We start from the raw sequence: 20,021 nt of genomic DNA, 5'->3' as shown, positions 1-20,021 counted from the left end.
CAGGTTATCCAGCATGGAACCACTGGAACCACGTACCTTTACCTGCTGAGTCACATGCAAAATTCAAAGTAGCTGTTTTAAGAAAAAGAAAACCCTGTAATGAGAAGTGGCCTTGGGCTTAAGCTCATTTTTTGTCAGTGTGGATCTTCTGCTTGGTCGTCTTCATTACTCTATCCTAGGACCAAATGCAGAAAAGGAATCATCTGCCTCATTTTGTCCAGCCATTCCTTTACACTCTGGGAACTGCGTGGTCACAGAGATGGATATTCCACCTTGATCAGCTATCATTTGTCACTTTTTTTCATGTTTTAGCACTCTACTGATCCCCTGACTATTGATTTATTAATGTTCATTTTTTGTATTTTACATGAAGGTGTCCCTTCCCAGTGCTTCTCACACAGCAGCCTTTGTTCCTGATGCCACTTCTGAGCTCCCTACCCATTACAATTTGGCTGCCATTAAGCCTGTGCAGAAAGAGAACTGCCAGGACTCTTCAGTAGCCATGCCATGGTCACTAGAGATGGAGATTTTTTCAATTACACTGAAAATAGAGACACACATTAGCAACAGTGGAACAAGGCAAGAAGGAAAGCCGATATTGTAAATTGAACTGTGTACATTAGCCACCACCCCCCACCCAGAAGAATCAAGTCTTTGGCTCCAAGGAATGACATTAAAAAGTTAAGCAGTACTCACTCTTATTTAAAATGTCATTCTTGTTCAGTGTAACCGTTAGACATTTAATATAGACAGATGAGCCACACAGACTCCATGAAGACAAAACTTCCCTCTATACATCCGCTCTAAAAGCTTTTAAAACCACCCTGTCATGAACAATTTGATAGCTTATCAATTGTGCTCCTCTACAGAACCACACAGGGCTGCATATGGTAACTGAATATTCTGACAGGACAGAGTGGGTGGGTAGAGGGGAAGGGGCTCAGAAGTGTACCACATGGTATAAATGATTACAGTTCAAAACACTGCCCATAAACTAGGGCAGCAAAAGCATTAGCCTGTTACAAGAGGCTTTGTTTGGCCATTAAATGTTGTGTATAAGAAGAACAAATACAACATCTCAACAGGGCTCCACAGAAAGCTCAGGATTCAGAGGCACCTAAAAATGATTTACAACAGACATTTTGTCTGAAAGTGTGATTGGTGTCAAGAACTTGCAGAGAATGACAAGGTGCTTTATTTGCTCCTGCTGATTCTACATGCGCCAGAGTCAAGACGACCATTCCCTTGAGAAGTATCTACATCTATTCACCATTTTACTTTGGGCCTTTATCACACAAAGGTAACATCTCTGTGATTAAAAACAAAGACAACTTCTCTTTAAAAACTATTAGGAATTTATTGTGTAACTACAAAAATCAACAGAGTCAGAGGAAAGCAAATCTTAAATCATCTCAAATGGATAGATGATTAAAATCTATCCAGTGACTATATAGCTTAAATAAAAACACCTGACAATTCTGCAATTTGGGGAGATCTCAGCAGAACCAGATCACTTGAAAGCTGCATGGTATTTTTGGAGGTCCAGGGCAAACAGAAGGTCCAAAATGGTTCCATTCACTGTTGTTTGAGGATCTAGCCAGTGAGGTCAATCAAAGCATCCTGTTTTCCTTTGTATCTTTGAAAGTCGCAGTATGACAGGTAGATTCTGAGAAGTTGTCTCTATCATTTTCTTTTCTGGTGTGCATATTTGGAGGATATTTCTGGGATTTGAGCCTTGAGTCAGGAAACTGCTAGTCAAACCAATGAGCTATAGCTTAAAACTTTGCTTTTTATCTTAAGGAGATCTCTTTAGTCTCTCCTAGATGTATACATCTAACAGGTTCTATTGTTTGGAAGCAGGAGGTTTCAGGGAAGATCCCAGATATCACTGAGTAATATGGATTTAACAATGATTACATCTTTAATACACAACAAAAATCAAGGACCAGTTAAGAGTGTGGTATTTGCACATGAAAACTTTTGTTAGACAAGATGAATGAAACCTTTATGTAAGCTCATTTACATATTTGATACCCAGGGATGGATATTATAAGTCACTGTGGATATTACTTTGAAGAGTACTACTCTGTTGCTGACATAGACTTTCTGGAAAAGTGTTCTCAATGCACTTGAAGCAAGATGTCCTAACTTTCCAAAGATTCTTGGCCAAGTGAAGGACATGTCTTACATTATGCTTCTCCATCTACCTCACTAAGAATAGATATTGATCTTTGTTAACTGAATCAAGAAATTTAATCTCTAATATTCTGTATCAACTAGACATATAGTTAAATGTAAATGGCTTGGGAGGCAAAATGTCCCCCTAAATGAAAGCTTTTAAAACTATTTAAAGGTGACAAGCGACTCATGAGTGATGCTGTAGACACAGCAGACAAACTAGAGATGTAATCAAATATAGTCATGCCGCTGGTAGCAAGTAGACTTCCCATACTATTATTTGGACAAATGGATGTGCTACTGGGAAATAGGATCTTTCAATCTGGATGAAAATGACCTTCTAGGAATAACTCAACCCAGAAAACATCTGAGTCTATAAATGTCTCAGCATTCATTTGATTTGACAAAATTTTTCATCTGAAATCAGGCACATGAGTTATTAGCTAGGAAGTATTTTTCTCCTATCAATATTTTATGTTGCATGCATCTATACAATTTCAAGATTTTCTTTACTCTTGTAGCCACAGTTTTTTAGAAAAATAATCAATGTGGAGCAGGGGTGATGTTTTGCAATTCCTTAAGTCATTTTTGGCTATTACTGATAGATCAAGTTGTATTGCTGGAATCCAGTGGGCAGGAAAACAAAAAGGATGCTCCTAAACAAGTAATATGCAGGGCATTTCCCATGAGGAGAAATTACTCAGCCCAGTTGTCAAGAGTGTAGAAAGAAGACCAATGTTAACCTAAAGTAACCATTCTGCACTTTTCACGATGAATAAATGAATGAGTTAAGAAGGGAGAGAAATAGATTAGATAGATGAATATATAGATAGAAATATGATAGATAGATAGATAGATAGATAGATAGATAGATAGATAGATAGATAGATAGATAGAATATAACTAATGGAAATTATGAACAAGACAAAATATCTCAGGGCTGCTGATCAATTGCAGATAAACATATACAAACATCAGCTAATAAGACATCTCCAAGTAAAACTAACAATAGAAGTTAAATAAAACTAAGAATATAGGACAAATGAACAGTAACAGACTGTTGAGAAAGAGGAGGGTCATGAACATGACTCCTGTTGTAGTGACGATCTAGAAAGGATCCCTGATGAACAGATCCAAAGTTATACTGCTATAAAACTATAGCATTCACCTGTTGCTGTAGCCTGTACTTATAGTTGACATAGTTTATTAATATCTTATTATTAGTTAACTTTGTAGTATGGACTTAAATCAAGACCAAATCTTTCAAATTAATTATCATTAATATACTACATGGGTTGTACAGGTCTCTCCTGATAGTGTTAGGGAGGACCACCTGTGATGCTGCCCCTGAGAGTCCAGGTAGCCATTGTTTGCTTCATTTCAATCATTAATGTTGGATTTCTCAAATTTGTACTGTTTGTTTGGTGAATACAGCTCTAGTAGGCTGAGCCAATCTCATTAACACCTGATTTTGTCTACATACATCAAGATTTCTAATATTTGTTCAAGTGTAAAATATTTGATTTACAGCTAAAATTATGAATGATGTGAAAATGGTAGACATCTGAAGTCTAGGTTATCAAATGGAAAGAACATGGAACCAGAGCCCTTTGACTTCAGACTCTTTATCTTTCAGTCATGGGTCAGATCTCTACCCTTACACACTTCATAACAACTACGGAAAGCCAGCAATGTGGCTGATTTAAGTGCTTTGCTGGTGCAGGTCAATAATCTACATTCTTTCCCTCAAGCAAAATAGGAAGTAATGTTTTGACAAGTAAGTTCCTGGGTATTTGTAATTGAGTTTTCAACCCAAGTATTTGACAGAATAGAACTTCTCACTGTAATTATGAGATACCTCCTTCTCCCTTCCCCCAAACAGCTTCACATTACACTCAGGACTGCATTACCTTTGATGTATTATTTTAGTGTTGCTTCTTTTTTAACAAGTGATGTTACAGTGTGGAGTATACAAGCTTATGAAATCTTTCTTCTACCTCAAATCAAAATCATGGGTGCATGAGTCTGTAGTGTGTGTGTGTGTGTGTGTGTGTGTGTGTGTGTGTGTGCCTGTGTCTGTGCATGTGTGTTTCCATGTGTGTAAAAACCAGGAGAAAGCTCAGGAAAAGTTTCTGAACTTCTGAGGAACAATATTTAAACTTTTTAGCTCATTGTTACCAGGGAGGAGTCAAAGATGACAGGATGAAAAAAGATGAGTTATTAACTATACTTAATTATTTTGTGGCTTTTAGGGGACTGTCCAATGACATTGCTACTCTGTTCTTGATGATAGTCTACATCATGGAAATTCTAGAATATTTCAAAAACATAACACATTCCAAAGACTCAGCACATAAATAGAATATCCAGTCTCCAAGGTCCTGCTAATCCTCTTTGCTATGTCTTCATGCCATCCCAAATTTATTTTGTTTCGTTTTTTGTTAAAGTTAAAATTATAAAATAATTGCATCATCTTCTCTTTCCATTTCCTTTCTTTAAAGCAGCGTCTCTCAACCTTTCTAATGCTGCTGCCCTTTAATCAGTTCCTCATGTTGTGCTGACCCCAAACCATAAAATTATTTGTTACTACTGTACTGTAACTCTGCTGCTATTACAAATTTTAATGTATATATCTGTGTTTTTCTGCTGAACTTAGGTGACCCCCTTTGAATGTGCCACTCAACCCCCAAAGGAGTCATGACCCACAGGTCATGAACCACTGTTTTTAACCTTCCCATGAACAACCATATATTCTCTTCAAATCTGTGGCCTTGGATTCTTTAACAGTTGTTGTTGTTGTTGTTATTGTTATTGTTGTTGTTGTTGCTGGTAGTGGTGGTGGTGGAGGTGGTGGTGTGTGTATATTCCTAAATATGTGAATAAACTTGCCCACTTTGTAAAATGACACCTTTAGGTATATGATCTCAGGGATAATCATTGGTATTGGTTAATGAATCAATGTGTTTTCCCCGGGGGAAAACTATTTCTCCCTCTCTCATAATTCTTTAATTGCCTGTGGTTCTTTGTTTAGGGATGAGGCCTCAGGATGTTTGCCCCTTTTACATTAGAATGTCTATTTGTGTCCTTGTTCAGGCCGTCTTCAGGCAGCCATGCTGGTGAGATTTCATGAGTATATCATTTTCTAGTTGATTGTTTTTGTCTTGTTTGTTTGCTATGAGTTTTCTTGGATTCTGAATTGTACAACTTCTAAGACTACCTCAAACATGCTCATGCTGGTAGGACTCAGCTCATAGAAGCTTAACTTTGCAATAGTTTATATTTATTGCTTCAACCCACTTGACTTATTTTTCTAGATATACTTTTGCTAGACTGGCCAGAGCAGAGGTCAGAAGGACATACTTATCTTTGGCAGGTTTTCTTTCCTGTGAGCTCTTCTAGACTGCCCCAACTGTGTCTACTGACTAGTTAATCTCTCAGTCTTGCCTCCTTCTGTCAATCTTCCTGATTTAGACATTACTTTATGTTTACTAAGCCTCTTTCTAGAAATAGAAAAGGTTTGAACTGTCTCATGAAGAAAACTTAGTTTTATGTCAAATGCATCCTTTGGGAGAGAAAGATTATTATTTGTGGCTCCCATTGCGGTGATTTCAGAAGGGAGCAATGTAGGCAGAGAGGCTTGGGTGACACTGTTATCTGTCTTCTCAGTTATGTCTACTTTTTAAATGCACGATTCTTTCTGTGAAGCAATTCCAAGAGACTGAGAGACACTGCTTGGTCTGCCTCCAAAACCAGTAACAAAGGAACATGGGTCAAAGATGAGCAAAAATAAATTTGAGAGTTTAGAGGTTCCAAAACATCCTCTTCACTCTCCTCTAAATAGGTATGGTAACCCAGGACTAGACTAGAGCTGTTGTTCATCAGGTAGCTCCTTGCTGCAAAGAGGTTTAGTGATTTCACAGGATAAGATTTGGTAGACATGAAATGTGTGTATTTGCAGGGAGATAATTGCTTTTCATGAAAAGTACATGCAACGGTTTGGGAAGGCAAATGATAAATCTTCCTTCACAGTCGGTGGATCTGTCATATTCTAACTGATGAGTGGTTAGAAGATCAATTGCTAATCATGATGAGAGCAATAGTTTTTGCTTGTAATTTTCCCCAGGTTGCTGAGAGCAACTTAATAAACATAAACATCCATCTTCTTTGTCCTCCTGGGAAGTAAGCATTTGGTTAGATTATCCCCAGACACAAGGCATGGAAACAGAGATTCTGGGAGCTGACTGGCCACTGGGGCATCATGTTAAGAAGAGAGGTAAAATACAGTAGACACGGTATAAATCTTACAATCGAACTTTGACTACCCCTTCATCTACTAGTGTATATGGCCTCTAATTATGGTATGAGCCAAGCATCTCAGTGCCAAGTTCTGTGCTTAATGCCATGCAAATCACATGGACATATATACTGTTATTTTTTATTTACTTCTGGTTTTAAAGATTGAAAAATAAAAATTAGGAAGGTTAGTACTCTGTACATGGTCTCATGATTAAAGCACACATCCTCAGATAGTCCAGCCCTACATATCATGATTTCTTTCCCTGATATTTTTGAAGATATTGGGAATTAAACCCAGAGGCTCACATTAATGCTGTGTTTCTCTCATTTTGTTTTTAAAATTACTTTTAAAAAATTTCCAGTCTTACAATCTTTCCATCTCACCTGCAGGGTACTGAGATTTTAGGCATATGAGTCCAAAGCCTGTTCACTTAACCCTCATATATAGTTCATGCCAGGCCTGCTGTGGGCTGGGAAACTGGGGACATGTCCATAAGAAAGATGGTCCTTATTCCTCAAAAGCACACATTGAATAGAGAGAAGTCCAGTACTCATAATGTTTCCTACCATACACTTCTATGTGTTTGATGTCTGTTAATCCAGGGAATCTTCAGAACAATGTGACATGTAGATGCTATTACCTTACTTCCTTTAGTTGACAAAGTGCCTGAGGCATGGAGATGCTATGTAACTAGTTGTAAATACTTGTACACTAACTCTAATCTTCCAGAAACAACACCCAAGAACATACAATATTAACCATAGGCATTCTTACTTCTGTATTTGGTTTACTGTTTGTGGTATTAAGTGATTATTCAGTACTTCTTCTAAATTGTAAAGCACAGATGCATCTCTGTAAAGTCAAGGGATTGGAGGTCTATCACATCTCCAGGCTTCTGGGTAGAATCCCACATGATTTCTATGTATGTATATATGTATACATTATTATTGTTTTTGTTATTTGTATTCTCCTTATCTAATGCACTCTAAGTATGACCTGAAAGTGAGGTTAAAACAGCCCATATTGCTATCAGTGCTGCTGAATCTGTAACACCTAATCCTCCCTATTAAACCATGCTGGAGTGGGACACATGTTTTCCAGCAAAAATGGTATGAGGCAATGGATCCTACAACACAATATTATTAAAAATTTGGTTGTCTATCCTTCCAGTTATGGAATAGTTAAATGTCAGAAAATAAGAACTCCTTATAGAAATGTCCTCAGATTCCCAAACAGCTGGAGAATTTAGAAAGGACCAAGGTGGGAAAATTAGATATTCCAGACTCAATCCCATCCATTCCTATGGGTATGGACTGATATTAAACTATGAGTCAGTCATAGATCCTTTCACTGTCCATGGCCCACTGGAAACTTTCTCCTTTATGCTTGAATGTCTCAGTCTCTTGAGAATTAAAAGAGATTTCGAAGATTATTTTACTAATTCACTTTGAGTTCATCTTATTAGAGACCCAGAATGTACCCACTGTGTAATAGCGGCAGAGCTGCCAGAGAGGTGGAGGAACACATTGCTTTCTGACTAGACTAGAGGTCCTCACAACAAGAGGAAACTGATGCCTGATACTGTATATCTGTTCAAAAGCATCTACTGTCAATTTGCTAAATATACATGCTGCCTCAATAAAAACAAAATTCAGAATGTTTTAATTATTGTATTCTTTAAGAAAAAACATCACTTTCAGCATCTTTGTTTCTTTCTTTCTTTCTTTCTTTCTTTCTTTCTTTCTTTCTTTCTTTTTTTGCTAAGACAACATACATGACAAAGTCAAATTAGTGGTTTTGGCTCCCAGTTTCAGGGGTGTCAATCTGTATGCAGCATACTGCACTGTTATTTCCTTGTGAAAATGTAAAATGTCACTGAAGAAGGCAGAGTAAAGTAATAAAGTAATGCTACAGCTCTCATGGCAGCCAGGATGGAGACAGACACCCAGAGAGGAGCAGAGTTTTGACATCTTCTTCCAGCACTTCCAGTGATTCGTGTTCTTAAATCACACTCTACCACCTCACGGTAGCCATTGGACCTCTAATACATAAACATGCCAGCTAATAGCAACATCTTTATACTGTTATAAATCTTTGTAGAACCTCAAAGTCTTATCTTTCATCCACACTCAGTATAAGAAAAACGTCCTTCTTTGTATATGTATGCTGCATAAGATTTTTCAAAATACCTGCATTCAGCCTCATCAATCTAGAAATCAGGCCATATGAGCTTTCTGCCCTTTCTGAGTAAACTATAGATTCTCAAGGAAAGGGACATATTTTATTTCTTTGAAACTTAAGAATTTGGTTCAATTCCTGGGCACAATAGGCACTTCATATTTATTGCGCTTGGAGAATATCTCCGAGGTCCCTAGAGGAGAGAAAACAGGCTAAACTAAAGATAACGTAAGTATGGCCAGTATTTACTGCCATATACATAGAGTAAATATGTAAAGAAGCCACCTATGTGCAGAGAAAATGGTGTGCTATCGTCTCTAAGAGATACTGTGCCTATTATACTTCTGCACAGTGAAGAAGTTAAGAAGTAACAAGAAAGCTAATTAGAATACACTTTATTGGCACTGAATTACGGCTTCATTAATAAACATGATGTGTGGTCCATGACAATTTAATGTACCTTGTGTAGAGAAATAAAATGAGAGAGTACAGAGATCATCATTCATACCTTCAAGAGGGCAAAAAAGGAAAGTTATAAAAACAATGGAATTTTGAACAACACATATTTTTAAAAATGCCCAAAGTAGCAAAATCTCTAGGAAGAAGAAGGACAAAAAAACAAAACCCCCAAAACAAAACCCAACAACAACATAAAGGGCTCAGTACTGGCAACTTGAGAAAAGGTAGCTCCCACAAGAGGGAATATTGAATATTCTCAGGAGAAAACCAACCAATTTATATGTAGTGATAGGTGACGCTGGAAAAGAATGATTCACAGAATCTTTTCTGCAGGAAAATCTGTCTATGAGTTGAACATTTTTTAAAATATATAAATGTACAAAAGTTTTGGCCTTCGGTAATTGATTGGTCATAAGGGATTACTAACTAAAAGTAGGATAGGACAACATTCTAAAAAGTAAAAAGTAAAAGTAAAAAGTAAAAAGTAAAAGTAAAAATAAAAAGTAAAAGTAAAAATAGCCTTGGACAACGTTCACAAGATCCTGAACAACTATACAAATTCCATTTTAGGTCTGTGTAACAAGAAATTGCATTTATGTAGCTCCTGATTGTCCCTGGAGACTTCCTTGCTGTTCACGCATCTGAATGTTGCCTTGTGAAAAAGCCAGGGACACGTCTTTAGTACACATAGAAAATATAGGGTTGAGGGAACATGAATGACTTGTCTAATAACCTACAACAAGGAAAGGGATTTGATTCAGATTCCATATTGCTCCTTCAAACCCCTCTTTTGTATAAATCATCCTGCCTTTTACCCAAGTCATATGACCTAAAAATGAAGATAGACAATGAGAATCCTTGTAGCATGATCCTCCTATCTTAGGACTCATGGAAAGGACATTAAAACAGTTTAGTGTGTTTTTAAAGATGAGACAGGCTCACAGTATTTGACTGGACAATAGACCTCTTCCAGGAAACCATATTATTTATTGGGCATGAGCCAAATAAGTTTTGTTTGTTTGTTATTTATTGAATTTATTTATTATTTATTTATTTTATTTATTATTATTATTATTTATTTACATTTTAGATGTTAACCCCTTTCCCCATTTCTGCCCCCAGAAAGCCCCTATCCCATCTTCCCTCCTACTGCTTCTATGAGGGTGTGCCTCCACCCACTCATTCCCACCTCCCCACCCTCAAATCCCCCCACACTGGGGCATTCACTGGTCCAAGGACCAGTGCCAGACAAGGCCATCTTCCACTACATATACAACTAGAGCCATTGGTCCCTCTGTGTGTGTTCCCAGGCTGGCGGTTTAGGCCCTAGGAGCTCTGGTTAGTTAGCTTTTGTTGGTAGGTATTGTTGCTCTCCTCATGAGGCCACAGAAACTACAGCTCCTTCAGTCTTCACTCTGACTCCTCCATTGGAAACCTCGTGATCAGTTCAATGGTTAGCCGTAAGAATCCCTCTCTGTATATGTCAGATTCTGGCAGAGCCTCTCAGGAGACAGCTGTATCAGGCTCCTGTCAGCATGCACTTCCTGGCATCCACAACAGTGTCTGCATTTGGTGACTGCACATGGGATAGATCCCCAGGTGGGGCAGTCTCTGGACTGTCCCTCCTTTGTGGGAAAAAATATTGGCCACAGCTGTGGAGTCCCAGTGGGTTTCCATGCTGCAGCGGGTCCCACATGCAGGAGTAATATTTAATGTTCTAGCGGCCTGGAGGCTTTGGCGGCAGCAGGCCCCAATGACACGAGGAAGTCTTTGGTTGCAAAAGGGTTTATTGTCATGGCAGATGGTGGATGGATCTGGTTGTTCCCCCATAAAACTCAGGGCAGTCCCAAGTTATATAGAGAGGGAGAAAGGGGGAGGATTGGGGGAGGATATGGGGAGGATCTGGGGAGGCATGGTTAATTTGTTCCACCCTCTGGCCTTCATTAGTATGTAAATCTCTAGGGCCTGAGGCCTCTAGTCAAGCCCTCTACCTGTGCACTTTGGGCAGGGCTGTCTGGCTTATGTGACTGAACAATGTAATTCTATGGAGACTAGACTGCTTTTCAGCACCCTGGGTTCTGGTGGCGCTCCAAACTCCTGCCGGTTCTCACACAGAGTCTCGGGATTCTAGGCAACTGCCCAGCCATGACCCAGAATACCCTTATGCAGTCCCACACTCCTTCTGTTACTGTCCCACGCTTTGTCCACATATTTGCTCCCATGAATATTTTGTTACCCCTTCTAAGAAGGGCCAAAGCACCTACACTTTGGTCTTCCTTCTTCATGAGCTTCATGTGGTCAGTCTGTGAGTTGTATCTTGGGTATTGTGAGCTTTTGGGCTAAATAATTTTTCTAAGACTAAACTGTAAGTCTCAGGAGGATAAGAGTGTCTTCCCAGAACATAAATTATAAGTGATGTGCCATAAGAAGGCAGTAATGAGAAGGTAAACAAGATGGCTTCTAAAAGGCAATTTGAGGTCAAGGTAGACAACTCAAGGTGGTTCTCCCTGTATCCAGAGAGTGTAAGAAAGGAAGATCACCTGCTCTCCCCACATGCAAATCAGATCAGATCCTGAAGAATTCTAAATATGGGCTGTGACAAACACTTGTGACTTTTGTACTTTCTACTACATAAACAATGCTAAGAAAAAGGAAAACCTATTCTGTCTCCTGCCAATGTCTTATTTATTCTGTCTCTGTGAAGCTACAGTGTATTTTACTCCTACTGACTTTTGACCTTCTAACATCTATGAACTTTCCAAAATTCCATTTCTTACTCCTCCTTCTGAAAAGGTTTGATATTTGGGTTAGTAAGGAGTGGTTTTCCAAAATTCCATTTCTTACTCCTCCTTCCTAAAATGTGTGCTATTTGTATTAGTAAGGAGCGGTCTTGATGCTTGAGATTCTGGCCCTGAGCCCTCTCCATAGACCCTTAAATGTATTCTCCAAGGCTGATCTTCAATGAAGACTACAAATCTCTAAACTATCTGCGAAAACTTCCCAATTTCTTTCAAGCACAGTTTTATATTTAACTATATGCACTTGTATAGCTATGTGGTTCAGGAAAAGAGAAAAATATGCAAATCACCTTAATAAATACGGAATATTGCACCTGGCGTTTATCTAAAAAAAAAATATTACCTGTACCACAAAGACAGCAATAACATCATCACAATAACATTGTCACAATGCATGAAACCAAGATTCGTTGAATTGGTGTTATAATTAGAAAGCAGATAAACAAATAGGAACATCATTTATTCATTAAAACCGTGCAAATGGAAAATCAACTTAATTAATTTCTTTGTACAGTGTCTGCAAACTCCTTCAGGGAAGAAATCTGAGGAACAATTTCAAGCGTGAGAAAATGACACACACATGGCTTCAAAGCACAACTGGAAAAGCAAGTCAGTGTTGCCTTTTTGGGCAGAAGTGTTCTTTGAAGGGGATAATGAAGAGAGCAGGCTAGTCTCCTAAATTGGATGGTTCAGGCATCTAATTACAAGTGAGCCTCTCTTGAATTTTTTCTGGGCATCTGAATGATACCCATTTCCTCCTCTGCCTGCCCTCCAAAGTGAGGTCACAGGGTGGAATGGATGGAGTTGAAGTTGATTGAGGTACTTTCTGAAGAACGCTTAGAAAAGTTTAAAATCTGGGTCATTAATGGAGACACATCTATCATGGCAGGCTTTACACAAAGCACACAATTAGCAGGAGACTTAGCACAGGCTACAACAGCACAGAGTATTCATTCATTAGCCTTGGTTCTGTCTTTCACTCTTGCATCCTTCCACCATGCCTTTTGACTCTCTTTTACTTGCCCCTTCCTCCCACAAGTGTCTTGCCTTTGTAGATATGATCTGATTCTACCTGCTACCTTTTCTTCGCCTTGAAGTAAACTTTTCCTAGAATCGGTTATATGATTATGGGATCACATTAATATTAAACTAGATGTAAACCCCTGGTGATTCGTTCAGTTAGTTCTCCCAATGTTCTCTAAAATAATAACAGCAGTATCAGCAGTTATGTATTACTTTGAGCTAGTCATTGTCAAGTTCTTTGAATGCATTCTCTCATATAACTCTGATGACAATCCAAGGAGCAGACATTATTTGTGTCACTCCCATTTTTCCCACAAGGATAACCTTTCCCACAAGGATCATACAGCTGATAAATTTAATAAGAAGGCACAGATTTATTAAGTATAACATGTCTTGAACTTAACTTTGTGTACTTTTTTTGTTCCTTCTTTGTGGAACATTTATACTGAGGATACACTTGACTAAATGATTAGGAAATCATTTCCCAATGGGGGTTTTACATATCAGTTTTATGAGATAGGGAACATAATATATACTCATTTTTATATCTGTGTGAGTTGTGATTTTGCATTTTGTGAAAATGATCACCATATTAATAATTCATTGACAATTCACTGTCACATAAAATTACTCAAGTATTTTTTTTAGCATTTACAGAAAACTTTTAGATACATATATACAAAATACATGTCATAATGGTATATAGTCTTCATTCAATTTTGACTATTATCAACATTCTAGTGATTTTTTTCTTTATTTCTGCCAAAGTCAATATTTATAGAGACTAATTTTGACCCAATCTTTCTTGAACTCTAGTGAACTACTGAGAATCTTGGTTTGGTTTGATACTGTCCTTCCTGTAGCTATGATAACACACCCTGACAAAAGCAGCTTAATGGAGAAAGGTTTCTTTAACTCACAGTTCCAGGTTACAGTCTACCACTGTGGGCAAGTCACTGTAGCATTGAAATAGCTAGGCACACCACATTCTAATCGAGAGCAAAGAGAATGAAGCAATGCAGGCATATTAGTGCTAACTTTTCTTCCTTCCTTCCTTCCTTCCTTCCTTCCTTCCTTCCTTCCTTCCTTCCTTCCTCTCTCTCTCTCTCTCTCTCTCTCTTTCTTTCTTTTATTTGTTGGGTTTTTTCTTTTGTTTTTTGTTATTGGCTATTTTATTTACATTTCAGATGTAATTCCCTTTCTCCAAGCCCCCTGGACCTCCTACTCCATTCCCCCCTCCTCCTGGTTCTATGAGGTATGTCCCTACCCATCCTCCTGCTCCCACCTTCCACCCATGATGTCCCCCACACTGGGGTGTCCAGCCTTCACTGGACCAAGGACTTCCTTACCCACCTATGCTTGACAATGTCATCCTCCTCTACATATAGAGCTGGGGCCATGGGTCTCTCCCTATGTGTTCCTAGGCTGGTGGTTTAGACCCTGGGAGCTCTGGTTTGTTGGTATTGTTGCTCTCCCCATGGAGCTGCAAACCCTTTCAGCTCCTTCAGTCTTCTCTCTCACTCCTCCATTGGAAACCCCATGACCAGCTCAATGGTTAGCTGTGAGCTTCTGCCTCTGTATATTTCAGGCTCTGGCAGAACTCTAAGGAGACAACTATATCAGGCTCCTGTCAACATGCACTTCCTGGCATCCACATCAGCATCTACCTTTGGTGACTGTACAAGGAATGGATACACAGGTGGAACAGTCTCTGGATGTCTCCTCCTTCAGTTTCTGTCCCATGCTTTGTCCCCATATTTGTTCCCATGAGTATTTTGTTACCCCCTTCTAAGAAGATATTCCTTCTTCATGAGATTCATATGGTCTGTGAGTTGTATCTTGGATATTGAGAGCTTTTGGGATAATATCCAATTATCAGTGAGTGCATAACATGTGTGTTCTTTTGTGATTGGGTTATCTCACTCAGGATGATATTTTCTAATTCCATCCATTTACCTAAGTATTTCTAGAATTCATTGTTTTTAGTAGCTGAGTAAATGTGTAAATGTACCACATTTATTTTATTGTATAAATGTACTACATTTTCTGTATCTATTTTTCTGTTGAAGGACATCTGTGTCCTTTCCAGCTTCTGGCTATTATAAATAAGGCTGCTATGAACATAGTGGAGCATGTGTCCTTGTTATATGTTGGAGCATATTCTGGGTATATGCCCAGGAGTGGTATAGCTGGGTCCTCAGGTAATGCTATGTCCAACTTTCTGAGGAACCACAAGACTGATTTGCAGAGTGATTGTACCAGTTTGTAATCCCATCAACAATGAAGGAGTGTTCCTCTTTCTCCACATTCTTGCCAGCATCTGCTACAACCTGAGTTTTTGATCTTGGTCATTCTGACTGGTGTGAGGTAGAATCTCAGTGTTGTTTTGATTTGCATTTTCCTGATGACTAAGGATATTGAACATTTCTTTAGGTGCTTCTCAGTCATTCGGGTTTCCTCAGTTGAGATTCTTTCATTAGTTCTGTACCCCATTTTTAATAGGGTTATTTGGTTGTCTGGAGTCTAATTTCTTGAGTTCTTTGTATATATTGACTATTAGTGTTAACTTTTCTTTTTCCACTCTTATAAAGTCCAAAACCTTCTGGAAGGACATAACCCACACTGGGTATGCCTTTCCCATTCAGTTAACCTAATAAAGAAAAATCTCTCACAGGCATTCCACTAGGCTAAATGGATCTAGATACTTCTGTTAATCTCCCTTCCCAGGTGAATCTCTATTGTGTTATGTCAATAACCAAAACTAATAATGAGAGTTACTAAGTAAGATCTGTTTGCATTTTGAAGTAGAGTCAATGAATTAATTCATCAAACAGCAGTAGCAAAAAGGAGGGTGTAACACTGTTTACTTAGGAGACATGCCATCCAGATTTTGCTCTTGGTCATGTTATCATTTCTATCTTTATAAAAAAAAAACTACTGAAGGAAGACATAAAACAAGGATAGGGCAATCTAGCTTCTGCTGCTTTTCCAAGTACTGTCAATGAGAATCACACTCTTCACCTACAAGCAAGAACAAGTTAGGGTTCTCAGCAGTGATGCCAATGGGAAACTGTCAATAGTGGTATGTCACCTCCTTCAAGCTATTCCAGTTAAGAGCAAATGTTGATTCTTCTTTCTCTTCTACCAACACCACAATTATAGATGCATCAGCTATACCAAGTAGCAAATTGCATACGTCTTGTGTGTTTGTGTGTGTGCTTGTGCGTGTTTGTATGTGTGCACACATGCACACACAGAGGCCAGAGGAGGATGCCAGAAGTCTTTCCCTGCTACTCTCCAATTTATTGATTGAGAGTGAGTTACTTCATGAACATGAGTCTTGATATGTTAGCCAGGCTGATGTTAGCAGGCTCCCAGCATTTGCTTGTCTCTGCTTCCCAACACTGGAATCACAGGCAAGATAGCTGTGCCTGGCTTTTTACAGGAGAGGTAGTGATTTGAACCCAGGTCATTCTATTGTTTTCATGGCAAGCACTATTACCCACTTTTCTCACCCCCAGGAATTTTTAAATGAGCATCACAACATACCTGTTAAAAGACTAGGACAGAGAAATAGGCTCAGATATTTTGGTTATCTTTATAAGCCCTTAGAAACAGTGATCACGGAAGTGTTCACAGAACTTTGCTTATTGCCTTGCTTGTTCTTTGACTATTTATGTTTATTGTCTTGCTTGTTTCTTGACTATTTGCATCTATTGTATTGTTAGTTTCTCAACCTAGGACTGACCTTAATATTTGCATGTAATTAAAATGGTATAAAACCAAAAAGGAGGAGGGGGGATGGGATAGAGGGTTTCTAGGGAGGAGAAATGGGGAAAGGGAATGGTATCTTAAATGTAAATAAATTAAATATCCAAAAAATCGGTGATGACTTAAGTATGTTTAATTACTGAGAAGATGTATTGTATCGGAACATTCTGGGACTTAGAATTATAGTGCATACAGTGCACATGGTAAATAAGAGATCTCAGCATCTGTGGGCTTCCTGGGAAAAAACTGATGTGGCTTCTGCAAGATGACCTTATTGTTTAAAGCCTCCACTATTCCAGCTCTTGGGTCTATACCTCTTTCCGTCACTTGGAGACATCCACTACCCTAGACAGCCCCATTCTTTCATTGGTTTCTGCTTTGTCAGTTGTGTGTTTTGTCATGACAAATTAATCTCTTTACTGAAGTGATCTTCAAACCTTTTGTCTGATACTATAGCCAGGGAAGAGTGTGTACTTGAGTAAAAGTAGCTGACATAATTCCAGACAGAACCCTTTCTCTGTTTCTCTCAAGATAAGAAGAAACTGGGAGAGGAGGCTCTATCCTGGGACCTTTTAATTTATACAATCAGGAAATAGTTTTGTAACTTCTGGGATTATTTATTTATGCTAATTGAACTCTGATCCACCTGCTTTATAATATTTTAAGTGGTGTTAATACATACAGGCTCCAGAGCAATAGGTCTTGCCTAAAAAAAGCAGAGCTTAAATAAACTACAGTGCCTAAAATTCTGAGGATATGAATGGGCCATAAATCTTCCTCCTCCTCCTCTTCCTCTTCCTCCTCTTCCTCCTCCTCCTCTTCTTCCTCCTCCTCCTCTTCCTCCTCCTCCTCTTTCTCCTCCTCCTCCTCATTCTTCTCTTCCTCTTCTCCTCCTCCTCTTCTTCTTCTTAATCTCTCTGTATCTCTCTCTGTCTCTGTCTCTCTTTCTGTCTGTCTGTCTGTCTCTCATCACTGCTTTTAAGCAAATGTCCCTTTTGCTATCTAGATGTCTCTGCTCCCTTTGATACCATTGGGATTCCTCTTCATTCTCCATGACTGAGCATCATATCATCTCTCTGCTCTATATATGACACATACTGAGCTAAGTCACAGAACTTTACTTAAGAACTTGGTTCTGCTTCTAGAATGAGGTCTATGGGAACAATGGTTCACCTTATACTAACAAAGTTCTACATAGCTAGTGTAGTGTAGTGGTTTCTGTAGATCTGCACCAGGTGAAACAGTCATCAAGTGATCAAACTAACCCTGAACAGAAGCTCTGTGACTTCCCCTGTGTGACTTTGACCAATTTATCTCCTGTGGTTATCATCTAAAATGAGGGTTCTTCACAGTTGAACAATCTAGAGTTGTTGTAGTGCTGAAGTGCTATGTGATTACAGGTGTAAAGTTTTATATAGTGATTGATCTAGCAAAAATGCAGTAATAGGTATTGTATATCACAAGGCTAATTCTCTCTTAAATTTCTCCATCTGTGGGTTACATTGAAGAAAAGCTGGTGTATCTGTTTCCTGTCCAGGCAGTTCAAAGATAAAACTCACAGTATAAAGGGGATAAATGAATGGACTTTGGAGGATTCTTCTTTTCTGCTTGCACATGGCCTTGTGAAGACTCTCAAGGCTGTTTTCTATGTCCACATGGATCAGCAGTTAAGGGCATTTCTTCTAGACCCATACAGATCAAACAAGTAAAGTATCAAAACCACATAGCCTTGGAACTGCTTGAGTTTATAGAGGAAAAAAACCCCACATGAACAGTAATCTATTTGTTCTTGGCACATCAGTCTTCTTACTTAGACTTCTGGTCTCTGTGGGCTTTATTGGCACCATTCTCTGCGACATTTCTGGTGTTCCCAGTTGGAGATGAGTTGTACAAACCATGCATTGAACTTTAAATTTGGCCCATTATTTCTCAATCTCTTTATTTAAATTTAAACTACTTTCAAAATACTCTTGTATAGCAAAGAGGCAGATGTTATTATCTTGATTTCACTCCTTGGATAGCTGGGGCCAACAGGGTACAGAGACTTTGCTGAGCTCTTAGAGGTTAACTGAATTAAACTGTATACAGTTCTGGGTGAACATGCTGCTAGCACTGAACACCTTTTTTTCTGGAGCAAACTGAGAATCTTCTAACACTAGTCACTCAATTAAATGAACACACATTTGGAGTAATTGCTATCAGATCCCTTTCTGGCATTAGAGCTACAGGTTCCCATTTTCACAGCCTGCCTGGCTCATCTCTGCATTCTCAAGAGCATTTCACACTTAACCATTATGTATTTCAGTGACTAATACCTTGAAGTCTCATGGCTGTATTAACATCATCATCATCAACATCATTGTCATCATCATCATCTTTGATTCTTCTATAGATGTGCAATTCCTAAATTTTTCTTTCCTTGAAAACCTATCTTCATGATCTTTGCCCAAGAGGATAATCTATTTTGTATGAAAACCACTAAGTAGAGCAAACCATGATGATTGTCTGATTCTCAACGTTTCCAAAATATATCAGTGAATATAGTTGATATTTTAGGAAATGACTTTGGAGATTTGTAATCAAGAAGGACCCTCCTACAGAGATCATATTTAACTCAGAATAGATGCCCCATCTACTCCCAGAAAAACGTACTCCTCTTAGGCTAAGAGCACTCCAAATTCTACACTAATTGATAGCTCAGAATGACAGAGAGCTGCATTTCATTAAGTGGTCAAAGTGACACATTTGCCATTAATCTCTTGACTCTGTCTCCCTCTAATGCAATCTCCTTTTAAAACTCACTCCACCAAGATAAACATCTCACTAACAATTTGCAGACTCAGAATCCTGCTTCATTAGCTATTCTTGTTCTTTAGGGGCAGGGGGCATATGGGTGTGGGAGATGTAAGTGTAGTCTAGTGTTGTAACATTTTCTGTTAAATATCTTCCAAAGTTTTTATGTCCAAGGAACTGTTCAAGGGCCAGCTTTTACATGTGTATTTAGTTTCACAAATTTCCATGTTAGTCACGCTAGCTGGATAGTGAATGGAGGAAATAAGTTTTGAGTTAGTCAGCCCATAGAATTAGCTAATTTTATGTCAACTTTGGTGTCTATTCCATTTTACCTTACTTGCAATGGTTCAGTCAGAGTTTAATTCTCTTTATGGATAGTGAGCAAAGTATTTGTTCATTACAAACATATAGGAAGCTAAGGCTTACATTCTGGTTTGGCACATTCCTATTCAGATTCAGATGAAAGACAAAGTGAAGGAGAGAGAGAGAGAGAGAGAGAGAGAGAGAGAGAGAGAGAGAGAGAG

The 20,021-nt window shown here is 38.6% G+C and overlaps 1 protein-coding gene across 8 annotated transcripts in view; it reads right to left on the bottom strand.

The window, feature by feature from the left end:
* Ctnna2 (catenin alpha 2) overlaps window positions 1-20,021 on the bottom strand; it is a 1,083,974-nt gene that overhangs the window by 512,984 nt on the left and 550,969 nt on the right. The window contains exon 9 of one of the 8 annotated variants that reach the window (XM_028762292.1): window positions 18,290-18,300. The exons of the other annotated variants lie outside the window; for them this stretch is intronic. Within the exon in view, the coding sequence (XP_028618125.1) occupies window positions 18,290-18,300 (11 nt within the window). The remainder of the gene's footprint in view (window positions 1-18,289; window positions 18,301-20,021) is intronic. 8 annotated transcript variants of the gene reach the window in all.

Source organism: Grammomys surdaster, unplaced genomic scaffold (genome assembly GCF_004785775.1).
Source record: "Grammomys surdaster isolate TR1022 unplaced genomic scaffold, NIH_TR_1.0 133, whole genome shotgun sequence".
NCBI lineage: Eukaryota > Metazoa > Chordata > Mammalia > Rodentia > Muridae > Grammomys > Grammomys surdaster.
This window is presented reverse-complemented; position numbering and strand designations above follow the sequence as displayed.